The sequence below is a fragment of the Nicotiana tabacum genome, chromosome 24 (assembly GCF_000715075.1).
Source record: "Nicotiana tabacum cultivar K326 chromosome 24, ASM71507v2, whole genome shotgun sequence".
Taxonomy (NCBI): Eukaryota; Viridiplantae; Streptophyta; class Magnoliopsida; order Solanales; family Solanaceae; genus Nicotiana; species Nicotiana tabacum.
Genome location: NC_134103.1, coordinates 76,315,469 through 76,337,367, shown reverse-complemented (window position 1 = coordinate 76,337,367; position 21,899 = coordinate 76,315,469). Strand labels below are relative to the sequence as shown.

Here is a 21,899-nt window from a genome sequence, read left to right as displayed (position 1 = left end):
TTTCCGGCTTAGCTGATAGTGCTCCCCGCCTAAAATATGTGTGGCTAAAAAATCCTTCACCGGATGGCAAGCATTTCGGCTATCTCAAAGAAAGCAGGTTATGTCAAGCAAATGCCCAATTTTAATTTCAAGAAAACTCAGAGGGGGTGCGTGAAAAGTCAATTTATAATGTACAGTTCAACAATATCAAAGCGACAAAAAGCAAACAAGTAGCACATTAGGTCCAAAAAGAAAATCACAGTATATACAAAATTAATAAAGCCAAATAAACGTCAACATGTACAAGCTTGAATTCTGGTTGTCCCCAGCAGAGTCGCCAGAGCTGTCACACCCCTTTTATACCCCCCCAAAAAGATATGTATTATGGATTATTATGTGTTAAAGAGTTTTTCCAATTAAAGTGACAAATTTGAGTAGGGATTATTTTATTTACAGAGTCGCCACTTAGAATTGATTTTTTGGGTGTTCCAAGTCACCTTTTATTTGAATACCTAGTCAAAGGAAGGTTTGACTCTATTATTATTGGTGTACGAAAATAAAGCCCGGGTAAGGAATTTTGTTGACCGGGGAGAAGGTGTAAGGCATTCCCCGAGTCTCGTAGTTCTAGCACGGTCGCTTTATTTTGGCGCTTTAGGGTCATAAAACAGGAATTCAAGACGATGTCCAATTATACGTGTGCTAATGTCCACACCATCATAATGAATTCGGACGACTGGCCCCGAATCGCCTAAAATTCAGTGGGTTCATCACGACCTAATGAATAATAGTCATTGCTTCGCTATGCCCGTTCCTCATTTTTTGGCGTTTTAAGGCCACAAAATAAGAATTCACGACGATTTTTAATTTTTCATGTGCTAATGTCCATGTCATCTTCATGAATTCGGGTGAACGACCCCGAATCACCAAAAATTTTGCGGGCCCATCAGAAATGACCTTATGCACAATAGTCATTGTTTTCCCATGACCGTTCCTCAATTTTTAGTGTTTTAGGGTCATAAACAGGAATTCAAAACGATTTCCATTTTTCGCGTGATAATGTCCACGCTATCTTCATGAATTCGGGCGACCGACCTCGAATCGCCTAAAATTTTATTAGTCTATCAGAAACGACCTAATGAACAATAGTCATTGTTTCGCTATGATCGTTCCTTGTTTTTTGGTGTTTTAGGATTATAAAACAAGAATTCAAGATGATTCTAATTATTCGTGTGTTAATGTCCACGTCATCTTCATGAATTCGGGCAACAACTCCAAATCTTCTAAATTTTGTTGTCTCTTCAGAAACGGCCTAATGAACAATAGTCATTGTTTTGCCATAACCATTTCTCTTATTTGGCGTTTTAAGGCCATAAAACAACAATTCAAGACAATTTTCAATTTTTCGTGTGGTAATAGTAGGAGAATGGGGGAGATTGAACAAAGTAAGGGAAGGCTGGTAGCCGCTTTGTATATAATTAGTTAACGGCATCAACAATTTTCCTTCTAAGGAAATTGGAGTCACTTGTTTCGTTTTTTAATTTCTTTTTGGAGCTATTATGTAGTGTATGACATTGTCTTATCCATCTGGAGTATCTGAATATCTGGCATTCTGATTCTTGAAAAGCGATGGTGCATGTTTCTGCCCACTTGCCCCGCTGTGTAATGTATACGGAATAATGGAAAGGAACATGAAAACAAACAAATCTTTTTTCCCTCAATAAAACACAAGAGTTGACCGGGGGCGGCTCAATAAATATAGAGGCCTAAAGCAAAAATTCAACAAGATACTCTTTTTTTTATATAAAAGAAAAAAATCATATATAATTTCATTTAAATTCTGTATTTCTAGTTTTTCATATGCAAAATTATTAATAATTTTATCTAATCCATTTAATTTCTCTTGAGATATACAAGTTGTGGGAGGGCATTAAAGTTTTAACCTTTTTTGAGTTATGAGTTAATAATCGAATCCTTTCTCAATTTATGGTCTAGAGAGTGATTCCCAAAAAGATATTTTTTCTCAATGATCAACAATTTAATCGTACTTTTTTACTATGAAAATTTGTACTTTCTCATTTAAAGCACTAAATATTCTTCTAAAAATAAATTAATATATAACCTATTAGAAAAATTTGGGGCCCCAAAAATTATGAGGCCCAAAGCAGCTGCTTTAGCAGCCTTACCCTTGGCCCGACACTGGACTTGACAGCCCCACCCTGCACTCAACAATAACAATAACATACTCCCTTTGTTTCAATTTATGTGAACCTATTTCCTTTTTAGTCTGTGCCAAAAAGAATGACCCCTTTCCTTATTTGGAAACAATTTACCTTTATACAATGATTTATAGCCACACAAAATATATGTGCCTCATTTTACACCACAAGTTCAAAAGTGTTCTCTCTTTTCTTAAACTCCGTGCCCGGTCAAATGAATTCACATAAATTAAAATGGAGGGAGTATTCAGTATAATCCCATATAGTAGGATCTTGGGAGGGTGGTATGAATATAGACCTTACCACCATATCCTTGTGGAAATAGAGAGTCTTGCTCAAGAAGCACCAAACTTCACTTATTGCATCAAAAGTGGGTCATACACATATAATAACAATAACTATTAAATAAATTCTTCGGGTTGCCCAGTTGGTTTGGAGGGCGGTCATCTATACATATGACCTAGGATCGATTTCCCCCCCCCCCCCCATACCTTCTGGGTTGAGCATGTCGTACATGATTTGCCTAGTGCGGTTTACATCCCTTGTGTGGTTTGCAGGCTATTACCCAGGGGGAGGTTTCCCCAATGCGCACAAAGTGCTCATCAGAGGTTGAAGCGGCTGCGAGTTTCCCCTCTTACCAAAAAAAAAAAAAAAACTATTAAGCCTCAATTTCAGACATGTCGGGGTTTGTTATAAATCGTATATGAAACGTAGAGAGTGCTCTTTCAATGTGGAAAAAATAGGATATTCTAGAGAGTGCTCTTTCAATAACCAACAACTGAAGGCTATCAAGGAAAAGAGTTCTATTTCATATTCAAAGAATGATCAATTTTTGTCTTAAAGCAGGGGCTCAAATACCAGCGTCTTCATTGATCAACATTAATAAGAATAGCAGTATTATATTATAGATATAAGTTAGCTTCTTTTACTTACATCATTTCTGTCAGAAGCTTAAGCCAAGTATTGTTTTCAAGGAAACTGCTCCTGACAAAGAAGTATTTGCTTATCTAATGGACAAATCTGTCATCATTTATCACTACAGGAGAAAATATTTCTGTCACTGTGACTGTGTACAGTTATAGATGCTTGCTGCTGCACTGCTTCATCACCTCAGCAGCAGGGTATCTTAGAGAAGTCTCAATCAATATCCTTTCTACACAAAAGTCACAGGTACAAGTACTGGAAAATGGAGACCAGGTTGAAGCACCTGAATAACCATGACTGCTAGCATTGAATAATGAGTCACTAGTACAAGCAATAATGCAGATACCTGAATCTGATCACTTCACAAATACTGGTGTGCTCTTGAACTTTTTGACATGTATTGTGCAGAGAAAGGAACCTGTTAATACAGAGACACCACTGTGTGTCAGCAACCATCATTGATCTAACTTCACTTTAAACAAGAATAGGTAATCCGTAAATTTAAGGTGTAAATGACTTCTCCGGACAACTTTAGAGAGCAACTTATGTATTTTCCCATGAATTTATGTGAGTTTGCAGGTAAGATTATATACCTCTACATTTAAGTTGTGTCAACAAAGAGTGGCTTGCCATTCTTTGGTAGATATTACTAGTAATAAACAATCCGGATGTGGAGACAATCTTGAAGCAGGTTGTTTGTTTTTGTTTTGGAATAGTAACTCTATTTTAGTATCTACGCCGAGGCACTGGATAGATAATAGAAACTAATAGATATTTCGTGCATTGTCTATTATCCGTTTTATAAATCACTTGATGCTTTCTGTGGATCCAACTTAATAAGAAGGAATATATCCTTACTTGTGTGAGGGAACTCATGAAGCCAGGATATCATTTCTGTACAAATTGTGTCACAAGCCAACGAACCTATTCAAGAAAATTCAGCAAAAGCAGGCTTGCGTTATTCTTCTAGACAAAAATCAATAAAATAGGGGCATAGATCTTTTTCTCCTTGAAAATTGGTGAACTAAATCAACACTTACAATGTTATTACGTGGATCTCGCCAATAAAATCCTTGAATTAGAATCACAGCTATATTTGATGTTATGAGAATAAAGATACTAAGAGAATGCTTTCCCATCCACTCAAGAATAAACATCAAGCGCCTCCAACCATAAATGTCCACCTAAAGTTCATAAGATTCACACGACTGTTAAATGAATTTTAAATCAGAATGATAGCAATAGGTGATGATTATATTAAGCCAAAGAGATACCGGAGAGAGGGTTTTATTTTCAAAACTTACCAGCATATATAGCAAACAGAATGTGATTCCAGCAGCAGCTGAGGTTACCAGCAAATAACTTATCGTGTATAACGATTTGTTTAATGGCACGCCTGAAAGGAAAAGAAATTAATCTCACATTTCATAGTGACTAGAATCATATTTTTCTTGAATCGAATTGATAATTTCCTACATTGATTAAGGGAATCAGCACAACTAGAGCATGAACTAATCTTATATTCTTAGGGAAGGGAGATCTAAAATATGGTAAAGTTAAAGACAGAGAGTATATATCGTAAATTGGAAACCAAAGGTTTCTGGTTTGTCTATGATAGTCCAGGTGATTATGCATTAGTATCTAAAAGTAAGAAAGACATACCTATGAAAGCAAGGAACAAACCAACTACAAGAAGTGCAAGTGAGAGGACGGACCAACTGCATAGCCGTTCTTTATGATCCTGAAACAGTCATATAAATTACATCTATCAGTGACATATCTGGCATTAAGGTACTCTGGATCATTCTCTGTAGCTAAATATACACCACCGAACAGTAGTGACAGATTTCCCTTCATTCTGAAATCATGATATTCTCCTATATAGCTAATTTACTAGTGATAACCAATTACGACAGGACCAATAAGATTCTAAAAGCATAATCATCTAACACAACTCTTGTAGTACTTCTTTCCAGAAAACTCTTTTAGGAAACCAGCACTTACGTAGATCAATATATTTCACTGATAAAGCCATCTAATCGGAACCAACACAAAGTAAAATCATTTCTTGAGAGCTTAAAGCATTTCCACGACTTCTCCTGAAATAACCTTTCCTAACATTTCCAAAGCTTGGGACAAAAAAATAGAGCACCTAACAGAGGTAAATCAGTCAGCTAGCATTACCACATGGCTTACCTGAAATTTAACAAGTATGTGACCGTATTGGAGTCCAATGATGCATGCAGCAGCAGCTGTTAGTGAACTGCAAAAAAGATTACCAACGGTAAAAGGTGTTAAGCAACAAAGTAGATAATTCATGAAATGAAGAACATGATATCACTAAATAAGTAGTACAATTCATGAGAGAATCCAAGGGTGAAGAATAATGATGGATTTGTTACCTCAAAATGCCTTCAGGATCAAAAGGGGCATGACACCAAGAAGGCATAGTCGAGGAAGCTCTAGTATTGTTGGATCCATAGCATTCCTATGAACAATAATACTAGTCACGAGGGATTAACTGTGAGGTCTGGATATAAGAGTTCCAGCTTTGCAGTCCAGTACAAAGTTACCTTCATATTTCTATATACAGGTTTTGCATAGAGGTGATCCATTCCAAGAATATAGCGATCAATCATTCCAGCAGAATTACATGCCGGTCCAAAATCACCTCTAACAGAACATTTTACCTGAAAGTGGCGCCAAAAGTTAACATCTTATATTACATATATTACTGATAGAAAAAGTGCTCTAACTCAATTGGGAAGAGTACTGATCACACACAAAGCAGTGATGACTGGTAATAGTCATTTTTAAAGCTTCTATAGGATAACAACTGATGAAAAGAGTTTTCGATTATGAGCAAGTCCTTTACATGCTGAATAAAAGGTAGAGAAATATTACTATTATCACTCAAAGCAGTAACGACTGATCACACCCTATTGAATTCTTAATGTTTTTGCTTGGAGCCCCTGGAATTGTTTCCAGAATCTAGTTCAGATTAAGGGGAAAAGAAAAGCAAACAGCTGCTAACCTCATAAATGCTGCTGCCAGTTGACCGCGGCACACTGAATTGCCAATCAGGTACATACAAACCATATAACAACCCACTATGTATAGCAGACAATAGGAACACGATACCCCTACAAATGAAGTAAAATGTTATATAAAACTATAAACAAAGATAACCATATAGGACAATCAACAATACTACAAAATATGAACATCTTTAACAAGAATATGCCAATATCATTGCAGTTGGACTCATATTAGTTTTCCAATTAAAACTTACAAAATTCTTCTGTTTTGCCTGCTCAATCTACTGGTTAATAGCCAATGAGCCTGATCCAGATAGTTAGGTTGAGACCTCGTACCAATATGTCATGGGTTTGACTTCCACCAGCAACGAGCACAGATGTTTATCAAATTTAGAAGAGATCAATCCCCTACTTATGAGAAGTTGGTTCTTTCATAATGGTTAAATGAAGTTCCTAGTAATGATAATATGATGTATTTATGGTTCCATTGAGTTGTGGTCATCTGCTTGTTACTAAGATTTTGTTCTCAGCACAATATGAATAGTTAAAGCTCTTGGTTTATCTAAATGTATGCCATTTATCAAAAGGAATATAAAATCAATTTGTTAAGATATTTGGTCTATTTTTTCAGTTTTCAAAGCAATACCTTCACGATGATGAAACAGAAGATATATGTATTACTCCTAACAATTGCACAATCAAAAAAGTTATCCACATTAGTTTTACAGACTAAACATGCACCTGAAAATCAGGGATTTAGTCATCTTACCATTGCCAAATATAATTGCTGAGAATGGTGACTCTTTTCATCCATTGACATGGAAACCATATCTCGCACAAAGCTGCTACAATATATCCAACAGCTATCCTCTGGATAAATGAAAAGAAATGTATAATATTCTGAACCAGAAATTGATATGAACGGGTTACATGCATAAGTTCTTTATTCTGCGCCTATTTATTGACCATCTAGTGATTAGAAATGCTTCTAAACATGACGATCTCTTAATAAAGATCAGGGAAACCAGGTTAGGACGTTTCTCTCGGAGAATCAGCATGACTGGCAATGCTAGTGAAACTGAAACGGTACTTCTCTTGTAGCTATTCTATTCATCTGATACTACAGTGGCAGAATAGTCGTAAACATAGTATCAGTTGTACCTGCAAGATTCCCATCCATCGCATTTTTTCGATATCTACACCATAGGTCAAACCAGTTATCCCATGCAAGTAACCCCCTGAAACGAAGCAAACGTGGAATTAGTAATTCTCCAACAGCATTCAAGTATAGATATGTCATACAAGAAAACGACATGCTTCGAACGAAATCAGAAGACAATAGAAAAGGTCATCAAGAGCAAAACAGGAAAGCCCTCCAGACGTAAAGTAAAAAAGAATCCAACAATTTGAATTCTAGCGAAAAAGCATATATTAGAAAATGTTTTCTGTTATGTTACTTGGTAACCTACAAGGCTACAATCTTCAATTTTGACTTTCTTCCGGTGATGCTTTATCTCTCAGGAATTTAACTACAGTATCTTCACTCTGAACATTGTCTACTCATCAGGCTTAACTTGAATGTAAAACATCAAGCTGATGCCTAATTATGCCCCAGTAACATTATGTGTATCTGTGTGTTGTCACATGTTTTAATTATGTACATTCTTGTCGATTAAGCATCTCTCTTTCACTTGATGTTTGACGTCCATCGTGGAAGGCTTTTAAAGGGGCAATTTCTCAAGAAGAAAAAACGTGTCATCATTGAGCTTCGTTTTGCTTGTTAGAACCAGGAGTAGTATTTTATCTAGTTGTGCCACAAATTTAGAACGCACTCATTTGCCATAATATAAGAAGAGTGGAAGATCCATTTTGAAAGACATATACAGGCTTGTACTTGTAGTGAATTATAATATTCATTTTACAAATTCCAGTGAGCAAAATTACCTTGCAGGAAAACACCAAGGAGAAATAGTTTCAATGTCCTAATCACAACTTTCAAGGTTGTCCTTGTTCTGTCTACAACTATCTGCAGTTTCGAAAGAGGAAAAAGTTCAGCCTGTGCCAAGGTAAACAATCACCTGATGACAGGCATAATATGATCTTATTCAGATGATTTAGTTAACTGGATATTGCCAGCACAGGGGATAGGATATCACCCATGCAATTCCGGGAACAATGTGTCATAATTCATAAGCCTATAATTTTAATAATGATAAGGTTTATGTCCACGATTTTATCTGAAGATCAAAGTATAGATACCTTATTTACAATTGCCAGGGAAACTCCAACAACAAAGAGGAAGAAAGGCATTACAAAGTCTGCCAAGCGGACACCATTCCACGGGGAATGAGCAATGCTTGGGAAAACAGAACCAGCATAATCCACAAGCATCATAAGCTGAGTGCAGCAAACAAATTAAAGTCAAAAGTTGAGAAGTGGAGAAATTTCTACTAGGAAAAAGGAAAAGAGAAGAACTTACTCTTGTAAATAGAAAATCCGTTAAACGTGTGCAACAAGATCTCACTGATGTGGAGTATGGTTAGTTAAAATGCTAAAGACACTACACATTCAATCCAAAACCTTAAAGTACGGGGTTGAGTAGTTCAAGATCTTCATAAACCACTTGGAATACCATTCACATTTAGGGATGCCTGCAAGTAAGTGGTGTCATTATAAGCACGAATTGGTTAGGGAATTTCGGGAGATGGCCATATCTTTTTTAAGAATGTGGTATCGAGGTTCGACTCGAGAGATTGTTTCGAAATAAGATACTTGAGTTGACCCTTTTGTGAACTACAGCCAGGGGAGGATGAGATAGAAAAGGGAATCAAAATGTTCCGTTAATAAAGTGATGGCTTTCATGAGCACCATGCTAAATATCTCTACCATTTTCTTCTCTTCAACTTTGGCCAATATGAGTGCACATTAGTACTTGCAGTTTAACAGGGGACTTTCCATCTTGTTGGCAGTGTATTGTCTTCGACTCTCATGAAAGTACATTGATGCGATGGTATTCTACTCCCACTGGCTGCTAACTTAATCAATGTAGAACGAAACTCCACTAATTCACTGCTTACGCGTGCTCAATATCGAGAACTGAGCGAGTGGAATTGTGTGCTACATGATAACCCCCCCACAGCATTCCTAGAGCTGCATACCCACATGCCTTCATATCCGAAAGAAAACTAAGCACACTCTTCAACATATTTAGTAGTTGCTAACTCTTTCAATCTTAAACAACTTGGGATAAAATGAAGTGCCAAGGGAAAACAAAACTAAAAATTCACGTCTCTTTTTTTCAGTAGTTTTCTCGACAGCCAATAAGAACGTATAAAGCGGAAAAAGACACAAAGCAAAGGTACGGACTAAACTAACGTCAGGCCCCGATATTCCCGAGAAGTTAAAAGAAGGAAAATCTTTCAATCTGCCTAAATCATAACATGCATATGAAATTCGCAAGATCAATATATCCAAAAGGGTTTTTTTAGAAAGGAAAATGAATTTTGAGTTGACAGCTTTATCACAAATTCAAAGTGCATAAATTACAATATCATAGCTTCCTACTATAAGACAAGTTTGAATTTGGTTCAAGTGCTTATTGATTATATCTCTTCGTAAAGTAAAAAAAAAACATTTGAAGGTTATTCTAGGCCTAATCTAAATAGGTTCTCTCATAATTAAACAAACTCTGTTCCAGAAACGTAAAAAAAGAAAAGAAAAAGAAGTCCTTACAAAAACGCAAAGGCCTCTAAAAACATCGAGAGAAACAACACGAGCAGAAGCTGTACTTTTCCTTTCAGTTCCTTCACTTTCACGCACCACTTCGTTATCGTCGCTTCGTAATAATGGCTGATTTTCTGCCATTTTTGAGCTGCCAACTCACTCCACTTCCCCAAGTATATATGAAACTGCACCTCTTTTGTTAGTGTTAGAGACGCAAAGGTACGGTTCAGGATTTTAAGGCTGTGAGTTGTATGTATAAATAATACTATAGTATAAAATTTAAATTAAGGATAATGGATTTGATCGAACTCAACTGACAACAGATTGGAGTTTGGTTGAAGAAACGAAGAGAGAGAGAGAAGGGACATATGGTTTATGCTTGTTTGATGCGTTTGAACTTGAGGGTGGGGACTTGTCATTGGTGAAAATCATCACTTTATATTCTAATTTTGACCAATCATTTTTCATTTAATGTCCATTTTCACCCATTTCTCTCCCTCAATTTCATCGAATAATTCATACTCCCGTTTTAACTCTTTTCACGTCCACTTAAAAATACAAAGGTATACTTTACTAAGCTATTCTTATTAAATACTTTTAAAAATTGAGCAGTACTAAAAAGAGTTGCTACAATAACACCAACAAACCAGTGAAATCACACAAATAAAGTCTGAGAGAGTAAAGTGTACGTAAACCTTACTCTTACTTTATAACGAAAAAAAAAGAGCTACAACTCCTTAATAATAAGGTATAGTTGAAAATAATTAATAAATTTAATCTTGAAATCCTAAAGTAACAGTTATTTTGGAATAAATTGTTTGAGCTAAGCGATAGTTCAAATGGGACGGAGAGAGTACTAACTTGTCTCATCTTCCTGAAAATGATTTAATTTTAATTTTTTATTTTAACATTAATGAAATAAATTTATAATTAAATAAATATCTACGACTTACAATAAATAATACATTTGAAAAGTCTTTCTTTCTTAAATATTCTGTTTAGACAACACGCCAGAGAGTAATTGGTTATAAAATCTCCTTAATAACTTTCCATTACTTTATACTTCGGTATACTCCCCGAGTCTAACCAAACAAATTGATTAACCTTTCTTTTTAAGCAAAACATTCACCAGACAGTCATTGTTACAAATTCTAATCCAGTTAATGAGTTGGGTTTGTTCTTTCTTCTACTCCTATTATTAGTTTGTTGAAACAAAAGTCTCCACAAAAGGAACAAAAAGAAAAAGATGCTATTATAATTTGTACTTATTTTATTTTATTTGATAGCTTTGAAAGACAATTCCTAGTCCAACAAATTGACTCTTGTACATTACACTGGACAAGGACGGATTTCTTTTCCGAAAGGTTATCATGGTTTGCGTCATTTTTTCTTCTTCCTTTCCATTTTCTTTCTTTAGTTTGTGACACATCAATAATACTATTATGTATGGACAGGTAAATCAAATATATACAAAATATCAAAATATTTTTTTTTTAAATGTCTTTTTATTTTCTCTCCTTGTTAAAATATTAACTTTTCCACCAAGTTGATATCCAACAGATCATGTCATTAAGGATGAAATATAGATGCTAATATTAAGTAATTTTCAAGAGAAAAATATGTTACTATTCCTTTTTTTGGACAAGCTAAAAAGGGAAGTGTCATATAAAGTAGGATTGGCAAGGTATTTTCTTTTTCCTATTCAATCTCTTTTACTTTGTAGAATGTTTGCATTCCCCTTAGAACGAGATACGGTGGCACCGCTATATGATAATGAAACCAGCAAAAAACATTAACACTGCAAAAAGTGATGCCTCAACTGATGTACAATAGAGTTGTAACTCACAAGTTATAGCAGATGATGGCCAAATTGGAAAAGAAAAAGATACTTGGAACTGTCTATATCAGTTTCATCCTTTAGAAGCATATCACATTTCAGATCTGATGAAATAAGATAAACAACACATGGGAACTTGAATGTTCATCAAAAAGCATATACTCCTACATTTCAGATCTGATGAAATAGGATAAACAAAACATGGGAACTTGAATAGGTTCATCAAATCTATGACCTGCTTAAGAGAGTTGCTTTGAGCTTTTTAAGAAAGAATGCATCACATATACATTAAGTAGCTATAGTGGTGATCAAGCTACTTGATTCTTAAACAATCACGGCCGCTGAAGTAGAAGGAAAATGGAGACATAATGGCATGAAGATAGTCACTGAATAAGGCTACAGTAATATAAGACCTAGCCAATCTCCTGCCACAGCCGGGTAATGTTGCTAGCAGAATCCATAATGATCATGGAAACCGTCACATAATAGGAACGGAGAAGACAGTCTAACAAATAATCCCGCTACACCCAAGTAAAAATGTGCAGCCGGAGAAAAGAAATTCTCGCAAATAATACATAAGGCTCAAACTTATTGTATGTGACTCCTATCCATGACAAGCCTCGTCTGTTCTCCTTATGGACATGTTTGCCAAAAACCATCACCATATCGCCACCAAAATGGACTTCTCCATCTCTTAGTCACACTCAAACTCACAAACTGAGTCTGTCTGACACATTAGGCTTCGAGGACAATGGAGATCAATTACCAACATGATTTTATCTTCAATTTCGATTTAGGACACAAGAAACCATGGCATAAAAGGCAAAAGAGGTTCTACTGTCTCCCTTCAACTGACAAAGTCAAAGATCCGAGAAACAACAGTCACATATTTACTAATATAAAAGATTGTTTATAACATCTACTAAGATATTGCAAATCTATCAGCAGAATATTGACGCCGCTTAACAGACTCGAATTCACTCGAAGGCCCAGGCATTCTCTCTCCTGACTTCTTCCTCTTCGTCAGGAGTGAAGTCATTCTTAATGTTGAATGTCTTACGGATCTCCTCCGGGGTCTTCCCTTTGATCATGTCTGCAACTGTCTGGCATGTCAGATCAAGCAAGCTCTTTATGTTCAAATAGTTGGCAGCCTGTAAAAAGATAAGAACAAACAATTTACTGCAACTGCAATGTAAACTTAACCTCTAAAAGCACTCAACAAAAAAAAGGTAATACCCAAATCTCTATACAGGTAAGTTGAGAGAACTAGATATTAGATGGGATGCTCCTTGTAACTCATCAACTAGCAAATATAATAGCAATAATTAAAAGGAAATGTAAGACCAATATAAAAGGAAACACATAAAAGAAATTGTCAGCCACTCAACAGTCAACAGGATTCAAAAGGCAAGCAAGAACTCAGGGAGTGGAACAGAGAGGGATATCAAACATGTAAACAAACCGTGCTACAGGAATGTCCAAACTAACACTTGTTTCCTGAAAGGTAACAAACTAAGTATGACTACAAGTTCTACAGGTATTACAGACTAGTAGACACTGACATGTCCGCGCGAGTGGATCTAGCTTCAAGTTTATCCTTATAGTCTTAAGCATCCAAATTTCTTAATCTGAATATTAAATAAAAGAATATTGGGTAGTTAATTTATACAAATACGAGCTCAGAACAGTCAAATGCCAGTACCAATAACCGATAACAGTTCAGAAAATACTGGATAAACCGTAGAAACAGTAAATCAATAATGTCAAGTACAGCTCGTTCTCATTTCAGGAATTTAGACATGCTTTCAAGTATAACAGCTTAAAACCCAACACGGATAAAGCAGGTCAATTGCCAGTTAGCATGAGGACAGTATATCTCTATGCCTACATGTCAAGTATACACGTAAATCAACACTATCACAATGGATTCCATCGATAGTATTTACACTTAGCACTATACGGGTGCCTGGCATAACTGCCCATCATCAAGCACATATATAAAACATTGTGCCTGCGCCCACTGCTGGCATGTCAGCCTTCGGCAGAGCAGATCCTGCCCAAGCGCCTATTATAATCACTTAGCCCAATAATGAGGCCAAGTGCATGCGTCGCCACAAAATGGTAACACTCAGCCCAATATGGGCCTGGTGTACGCGTCACCTCATAATCAGTACCAAACCGGCTCTAAGGCTCAAACATATCTTCTTTACACTTACAAGCATATCTTCTTACCCATTGTTTTAGAATGAGCCATGGAAATTATTCACTATAATAATACACTTTTAAGTTTTAACTAAGCAAACATGAAAAAAGGGAGAAGAAGACTACCAGAAATAAGAGACTATCAAAAGAAGCGGTCAAAATTTATTTCATTAGTTCAAACGCATCAAATAACACCTAAAAACCAACTGCAGTTAGTTGCATACCGCAACAGAGTGACTACGTATTGAAATGTCATGGACTTGAATAAGGCGGAATGATGTAGATGACCTTGCCTAGTTTGGGATTGAAGCATAGCTGATTGATTATATTTATACAATACATATTACCCATGAAGCTTATACAGGTGCAGACTAGAGTAGAAGCTCACCCTATGAAAATTGAGGCAGCAAATAAATGCCAAGGCGGAATGATGTAGACGACCTTGCCTAGTTTGGGATTGAAGCATAGTTGATTGATTATATTTATACAATATATATTACCCATGAAGCTTATACAGGTGCAGACTAGAGTAGAAGCTAAGCCTGCAGCAAATAAATGCCAAGAACACAGGCAATGGAAGCCAAAAGTAGAAGGTGCATCAACAACAACAAATATGCCTCTGCCCCAAACAGCTTGAAATCGGCTATATGAATCCTCAGTGACCACGTTACTCCATTTAAATCATCTCGTGCCAATATTTATGCAAATAATGAATGTGCATTAACAAACTTCTATAAATCCACACATAAACAAAAATATCAAAAATTGCAAAGCTGATGACACAAATCTAATACTGATAGTTTACACAACTACCAATCCACAAGGCCCAAACAAAAAAGTAAGGAAACAATCAAGCCAAATAACACTCCAACAATTTTCGTTTATAAGGAACTATTACTAGAGGAGCCACATAGTTCTCTTTCCCTACAAACTTTTCATGGATTTAAGTTATATATACTGACGACAACAACAACGACGACCCAGTAAAATCCTACTGGTGGGGTTTGGGAAGGTTGGTGTGTACGCAGACCTTACCCCTACCCCGAGGGAGTAGAGGAAACAACCTCGGCTCAAGAAGATGAAAAGAGACAATATCAGTACCACCAACAGATACCATAGGAATAATAACAGCATCATAAAAATCAGAAAATAAATGAAACGCAAAAGCGATATCCATTAAATAGACCCGGTACTATAAAAAACGAAAGGTACAAAGTAGAAAAAGACTCAACTACCTACTAACCTACAACCCTAATACTCGACCTCCACAGCTTTCTATCAAGTGCCATGTCCACGGAAATCTGAAGCCTCGCCATGTCCTTCCTGATCACCTCTCCCCAATACTTCTTATGACGTCCTATATCTCTACTCGTGCCTTCCAAAACCAGCTGCTCACACCTTCTTACCGGAGCATCTGGGTTTCTCCTCTGTACGTGCCTGAACTATCTAAGCCTCGCTGTCATGTCCTCGAAAATCTGAAGCCTCGCCATGTCCTGACCGATTACCTATCCTCAATACTTTTTAGGCCGCCATCTACTTCTTCTCGTGCCTTCCAAAGCCAGTCGCTCACACCTCCTTACCGGAACATCTGGGCTTCTCCTATGTACGTGCCCAAACCATATGAGCCTCGCTTCCCACATCTTGTCATCAATGAGAGCCACGCTCACCTTCTCCCGAATATCATCATTCCTAATCTTATTCATCCTAGTGTGCCTGCACATCCACCTCAACATCCTCATTTCTGCTACTTTCATCTTCTCGATACGTGAGCTCTTAAAAGGCCAACACTCAACCCCATACATCATGGCCGGTCTAACCACCGCTCTATAAAACCTATCTTTGAGTATCGGTGGCACTCTCTTTCACACAGGACTCCGGATACTTACCTCCACTTCATCTACCGCACCCCAATACGGAGTGTGACATCCTCGTCGATCTCCCCTCCCCACGGGATAACCGACCCAAAGTACTTGAAACTAACTCTACTTGGGATGACCTGTGATTCATGCCTCACATATACGCCCGCTTCCCTCGGCTCAACGCTAACTTGCACTCCAGGTATGCCGTCTTATAGCTTGAAACCCTTAGACAGGGGTTTGTCTCCAAACCCCCAGCCTCTCGTTAACACCGGCTCGCATCTCATCAATCACAACTATGTCGTCGGCAAATAACATACACCATGGCACCTCCCCTTGAATATGGTGTGTTAGTGCGTCCATCGCCGGGGCAAACAAGAAAGGGCTGAGCGCAAAACCAGGAAACCGGCATACCTTTTGCCTCGAAACATCTCCAGATAACCTCTTTAAAGACCGTGATAAAGATTTTTTACATTATCAGTGAACATTAAACTATTGATAGCAGTTTAGCTGCTAGTTACCAATTTTATCAGATTACTAATAAATGTTTATCAAGAGATTTACATGTAATTACCTAATAAGTGACCATCAGTGCATATAACTTAAAACTCTTTCTTCATACATATTTAAAATGACTTATAAGTACCTATTCAACGGATTTAACGGTCTTACTCAGAACCCTAGATGAATTAAGTAAGATACACATAATAATCTTCACGAAATTCAAAATTAGTATAAACAGCAGTATCAAAATAAAGAGATACAGACCAGGATGAGATCGAAGAGGGTACTCTGGTCAACTTTGACAAAGTCAGCATCGAAAGCCTTGAGATCGTCCTCGACGGCCTTATCTTCCGTCTTAGAGGCGGCGTCCACGTGGCGCTTGCAGTACTCAATCACCTTAGCTAAGATCTTGCTCGTCACGTTAGGTAAAGGGATGCTGGTGTCGGCGCAGTCGTCTTCGATCATATGCTTGATTGTCTGCGACTCTACGGCAACTGACTCTTCTACCTCGAAGGTTTCGCCGTCGGAACTCTTCAATACGATCATCTTCATTTTTCAGTAAAGAGGAATTGTGAATTGGAAAACGAATTTACAATCCCTAACAACACTCGGACGAAGCGAATAGAGCTGAGAGAAAGAGAATGCTACAGCCAATGATAGGGGCACCTTTTATATAAGGTTTGCGGGTCAGGCTAAGATCCGTGAATAATTGAGAAATGGGAAAATTATAAAATTGGGATTTGGGAAGCCTTTTTCGGGGGATTAAAATGTTACTCCATTCCCAATCCCAATTCCCAAGTGACGAGGGTCAACTTGCAAACCACTTTTTTTTAAAAAGGGTATGCAAAAAAAAACAAATTAATATATGTATATACATGTAATAAATTCCACATATTTCAAACCTGCTGACTCAAAAATGTACTGGAATTACTAAATTATTTTAATAAAAAAAAATTCAAAATTATTTAAGCATCACAAAAAGTTACTAGACTAATTTTTGTAATAAAATATCACTCAATTTTGCTTAAATATCACATAAAATTATTGTCATAACTGCTGTGATTTTGCTTTTATTGAGGCAAGGGTATACCGGAAACAGTTTCTCTATCTTCACCATGTAAGGTAAGGTCTGCATATATACTACTCTTCTCAAACCCCATTTGTGAAAATATAATGGGTATATTGTTATTTTTGTATCACATAAAATCACTAGATTATTGAACTCACAAATTCAATAATTTGTAACCAAAAAGTTGCAATAGAATCAACTATGAACTTGCACAATGTATACGGTCGAAATAGATTTTGGCCTTCCGTACGTTTGTTCGAGCTCGAATGGTAAGCGATCGAAGTGAGAGCTTGAGACGAGTTCCGAGGATAGTACATACAAGCCTCGAGCTCCAAGAGCGATCGAGGAATCAGCTCGATATCATTATCGAGCCCATGACCAAATCGAATCGCAAGGCAAGAAGAAGCCGTTGAAACCGCACTAGAGGAGAGAATCTTGGTAGGAATCGAGGAAGCGACAATTTATCATGGGTTCTCCACTATGTATTTATTATTATTATTATAAATAAAGTAACATCCCCCTACTATAAAGAGGGGGAATCCTTGTAAGCAGAGGGGACATTATAAGAACAGACTACTTCTATTTATTGAATAATAAATCTCTTAAGTTTTTTTACTCAACACACTCACTCTTCTAGTTCAATAATTTATATCTCATTTTTACAGCCAAGAATCCAAACATTTCCACTTCTACGTACGATTTATGTCAGGCTATATCACATATCCTTAGAACTACTTATAAATTCAACAGTATCTGATTTTTCGGGTAAACAATTTGGTACCCACCATGGGTCTAAGGATAACAGTGGTTGTTTGATACAAATCCGCAATACGTACCAGTTTACAACTCTGAATCAGCAATGGCAAACCCTCAATTCATGGCTTTACCTATCGACCATGAAGCCGGCCTTCAGGATGAAACCAACAACTTGATACCCAGGGCCGGAAGGCCACTTAACGATGTCACTAAAGCTCGAGTCGAAGTACCACTAGACGTCAATTCACAAGTGGCTCTTGAGGCGAACCAACGTTCCGAACCGGAAAAAAGTATTCAGGGCGGTACTCGATCCTTAGCTCGAGACGCCCATAACGTGGAGGAGATCGGAGTCAGCTTACGGATGATCTTCGAGATGTTACAAGCCCAGCAAATAGCGATAGCTCAGTTGTAGAGCCAAACTCAAGTACAAAGCAGGTCGGAGCCCGATCCGCTTCGGGAAATCACCCACAGAACGGAGCCAGCCATAGTGAAGTCAAATGAGTAAGAATCGGGGACTACTCCCAAAATTATCAAATTGCTCGAGGAACTCACAAAACGAGTCAAAGCCAACGATTAAAAAGTAGAAACATATAATTCCAGGGTCGATCAGATCCCGGGAGCTCCACCAATGATAAAAGGGTTGGATTCGAAGAAATTCATCCAAAAGTCTTTTCCCTCGAGTGCAGCCCCAAAACCAATCCCCAAAAAATTTTGTATGCCCGAAATTCCCAAATACAACGGTACGACCGATCCCAACGAACACGTCACCTCTTACACGTGTGCCATCAAGGGTAACGATCTGAAAGACAATGAGATCGAATCCGTGTTATTGAAAAAATTCGGAGAGACCCTCTCGAAGGGAGCGATGATTTGGTATCATAATTTGCCCCTAAATTCCATTGATTCTTTTGCCATGTTAGCGGACCCTTTGTAAAGGCGCATGCTGGTGCCATAAAGGTTGCAACAAGGAAATCAGACCTCTTCAAAAATAAAGCAAAACGGTAATGGAATGCTGAGGGAGTTCGTGTCCCGATTTCAAATGGAACGCATGGAATTGTCACCGGTCACAGACGACTGGGCCGTCCAAGCTTTCACCCTAGGGTTGAATGAGCAAAGTTCAATAGCATCACGTCGGCTGAAGCAAAATTTAATCGAGTATCCAGTAATGACTTGGGCAGATGTGCACAACCGATATCAGTCAAAAATCAGGGTCAAAGACGACCAGTTGCCTTCCAGATCCATGCACCAGAACAGGGCAGCTATCAAAAACCAGAGGGATATCGACAGAGAACAAAGATCGAACAGAGACCGATATCAACCGTATGCCACAAATCAAATGAACAATGGCTCGCCGCGCAACTTCGCTCGGAACAATCAAGGACAAAATTCTCGGGGGCTTATGAGCAAGAGTGGATTCGATAAATATGGTGATCCCATAGAGGCACCCCGACTATCGAAGTACAATTTCAGCATCGACGCATCGAGCATTGTATCGGCGATCGGAAGAATCAAAGATACTAGGTGGCCCAGACCCATGTAAATTGACCCTTCCCAAAGAAACCCGAATTTGATGTGCAAGTATCATGGCACGCATGGCCACAGGACCGAGGATTGCAGACAATTAAGAGAAGAGGTAGCCCTCCTATTTGATGAGGGCCACCTTCGAGAGTTCCTCAGCGACCGAGCCAGGAATCACTTCAGAGAAAGGGATGCCAGCAAAAAGGATAAACAAGAGGAACCTCTGCATATCATCCATATGTTCATCGTTGGGGTCGATACTCCGTAGAGACCCGTGCTCAAGTACGGCAAGATACCGGCCACAGGGGAAAAATAAACTCGAGGTTATGTACCCAACGACACTTTATCATTCGGAATTGAAGAAGCCAAGGGCATCTCTCAACCTCACAACGACGCTCTGGTAATTTCTATCCTATTAAATAAAGCTCAAGTTAAGCGTGTTTTAGTGGATCCAAGTAGCTCTATGAATATCATCCGATCTTTGGTAGTGGAGCAGCTCGGTTTGCAGAATCAAGTCGTGCCCGCAGCTCGGGTCTTGAACGGCTTCAATATGGCTAGTGAAATGACTAAAGGGGAGATTACTCTACCAGTGAATGTAGTTGGAACCATCCAAAATACCAAATTCCACGTAATCGAAGGGGATATGAGATACAATGCCCTACTCGGAAGACCTTTGATCCACAATATGAAGGCAGTGCCTTCGACCCTCCACCAAGTAATGAAATTTCTTACGTCGTACGGTGTGAAAACAGTATACGGGGAACAACATGCTACGAAGTAAATGTTTGCGGTTGATGAGGTAACACCGATGCCAACGCTATCGGTCTCAAAAAGATCGAGCACTAAAGATAGATAAGAAACCAAATAGCAATCACAGCCACCAATCTCGACCGAACCAGTGGAGCAGGAAATAGAGGATGACAAGAAAGAGTTTCTGACAGCTCAAGCTTTCATCATCCTCGACGACTCCGACGCTACCAAATCTACGATCGAAGAACTGGAGCAGGTCATATTAACCGAATATCTGTCCGATAAAAAGGTATACTTGGGAACGGGATTGACCTCCGAACTCAGGGAAAAACTCATTTGATTTCTTATTGATAACATAGACTATTTTGCTTGGTCCCATTTAGACATGGCAGGGATCCCACCGTCGATAACGACACACCAGCTGAGCTTGGACCCTAGGTTCAAACCGGTAAAGTAAAAAAGAAGACCACAGTCCGAGGTAAAATACGCATTTGTAAAGGATGAGATAACTAAACTTCTCAAAATAGGATCAATTCAGGAGGTAAAATATCCCGAGTGGTTAGCCAACGTAGTTATAGTCTCTAAAAAGGGGAACAAACTTAGAATGTGCATAGATTATAAAGATCTAAACAAAGCATGCCCCAAAGATTCTTTTCCACTACCTAGCATCGATCGCATGATCGATGCCACAGCCGGCCACGAGATCCTTACTTTTCTCGACGCCTACTCCGGGTACAATCAAATTAGAATGAACCTAGAGGACCGGGAAAAAACTTCATTTATCACCAAGTACGGAACCTATTGCTATAATATAATGCCATTCGGGCTAAAAACGCAGGAGCTACTTACCAACGCCTAGTGAATAAAATGTTCGAAGAACAAATAGGTAAGTCAATGGAAGTTTACATTGATGACATGCTAGTTAAGTCCCTGCATGCAGAGGACCATTTGACTCATTTGCAGGAAACGTTCAAGATCTTAAGGAAATATAACATGAAGCTCAACCCCGAGAAATGTGCTTTCGGGGTTGGATCGGGCAAGTTCCTTGGTTTTATGGTATCGAATCGGAGAATCGAGATCAACCCCGACAAAATTAAGGCCATCGAAGACATCACCGTTGTGGATAGCGTGAAAGTAGTGCAAAGGCTGAGCAGGCGGATAGCTACCTTAGGCCGATTCATTTCGAGGTCATCAGATCGAAGCCACAAATTCTTCTCCCTACTCAAAAGGAAGAACGATTTCGCCTGGACCCCGGAATGCCAACAGGCGCTAGAACAATTGAAGCGGTACCTATCGATCCCACCACTACTTCACACTCCAAAGACATATGAGAACCTTTACTTATACTTGGCGGTATCGAAAATCGCGCTAAGTGGCATCCTAATTCGAGAAGAGCAAGGTACACAGTTTCCTGTTTATTATGTAAGTCGGACCTTAGGGGAAGCGGAGACTAGATACCCTCACTTAGATAAATTAGCACTTGCATTAATAAGCACCTCTAGAAAGTTAAGACCGTACTTTCAATGT

At 38.2% G+C, this 21,899-nt stretch overlaps 2 protein-coding genes across 4 annotated transcripts; both read right to left on the bottom strand.

The window, feature by feature from the left end:
• Positions 1-3,024: 3,024 nt before the first annotated feature.
• LOC107786738 (uncharacterized) lies at positions 3,025-10,286 on the bottom strand. 3 transcript variants are annotated; one of them, XM_075247155.1, is made up of 15 exons: positions 9,890-10,286; positions 8,637-8,808; positions 8,417-8,554; positions 8,102-8,183; positions 7,319-7,395; positions 6,927-7,027; positions 6,154-6,262; positions 5,693-5,809; positions 5,522-5,607; positions 5,316-5,382; positions 4,782-4,860; positions 4,424-4,515; positions 4,160-4,303; positions 3,978-4,043; positions 3,025-3,537 (listed from the first exon to the last, which is right to left on the bottom strand). In XM_075247155.1, exons 3-14 carry the CDS (start codon positions 8,549-8,551, stop codon positions 4,008-4,010), a joined length of 1,125 nt encoding a protein of 374 aa, XP_075103256.1. In that variant the 5' UTR covers positions 8,552-8,554; positions 8,637-8,808; positions 9,890-10,286; the 3' UTR covers positions 3,025-3,537; positions 3,978-4,007. The 3 variants fall into 3 exon arrangements, 2 of the variants coding, with proteins under 2 accessions (XP_075103256.1, XP_075103255.1); XR_012706502.1 differs by lacking the exon at positions 8,637-8,808 and having other exon boundaries at positions 3,181-3,374; positions 3,466-3,537; positions 9,890-10,280; XM_075247154.1 differs by lacking the exon at positions 8,637-8,808 and having other exon boundaries at positions 9,890-10,280.
• Positions 10,287-12,533: 2,247 nt separating this feature from the next.
• On the bottom strand, positions 12,534-16,928 carry LOC107812884 (SKP1-like protein 1A). Its single transcript, XM_075247930.1, has 2 exons — positions 16,544-16,928; positions 12,534-12,868 (listed from the first exon to the last, which is right to left on the bottom strand). Exons 1-2 carry the CDS (start codon positions 16,829-16,831, stop codon positions 12,695-12,697), a joined length of 462 nt encoding a protein of 153 aa, XP_075104031.1. The 5' UTR covers positions 16,832-16,928; the 3' UTR covers positions 12,534-12,694.
• Positions 16,929-21,899: the final 4,971 nt, after the last annotated feature.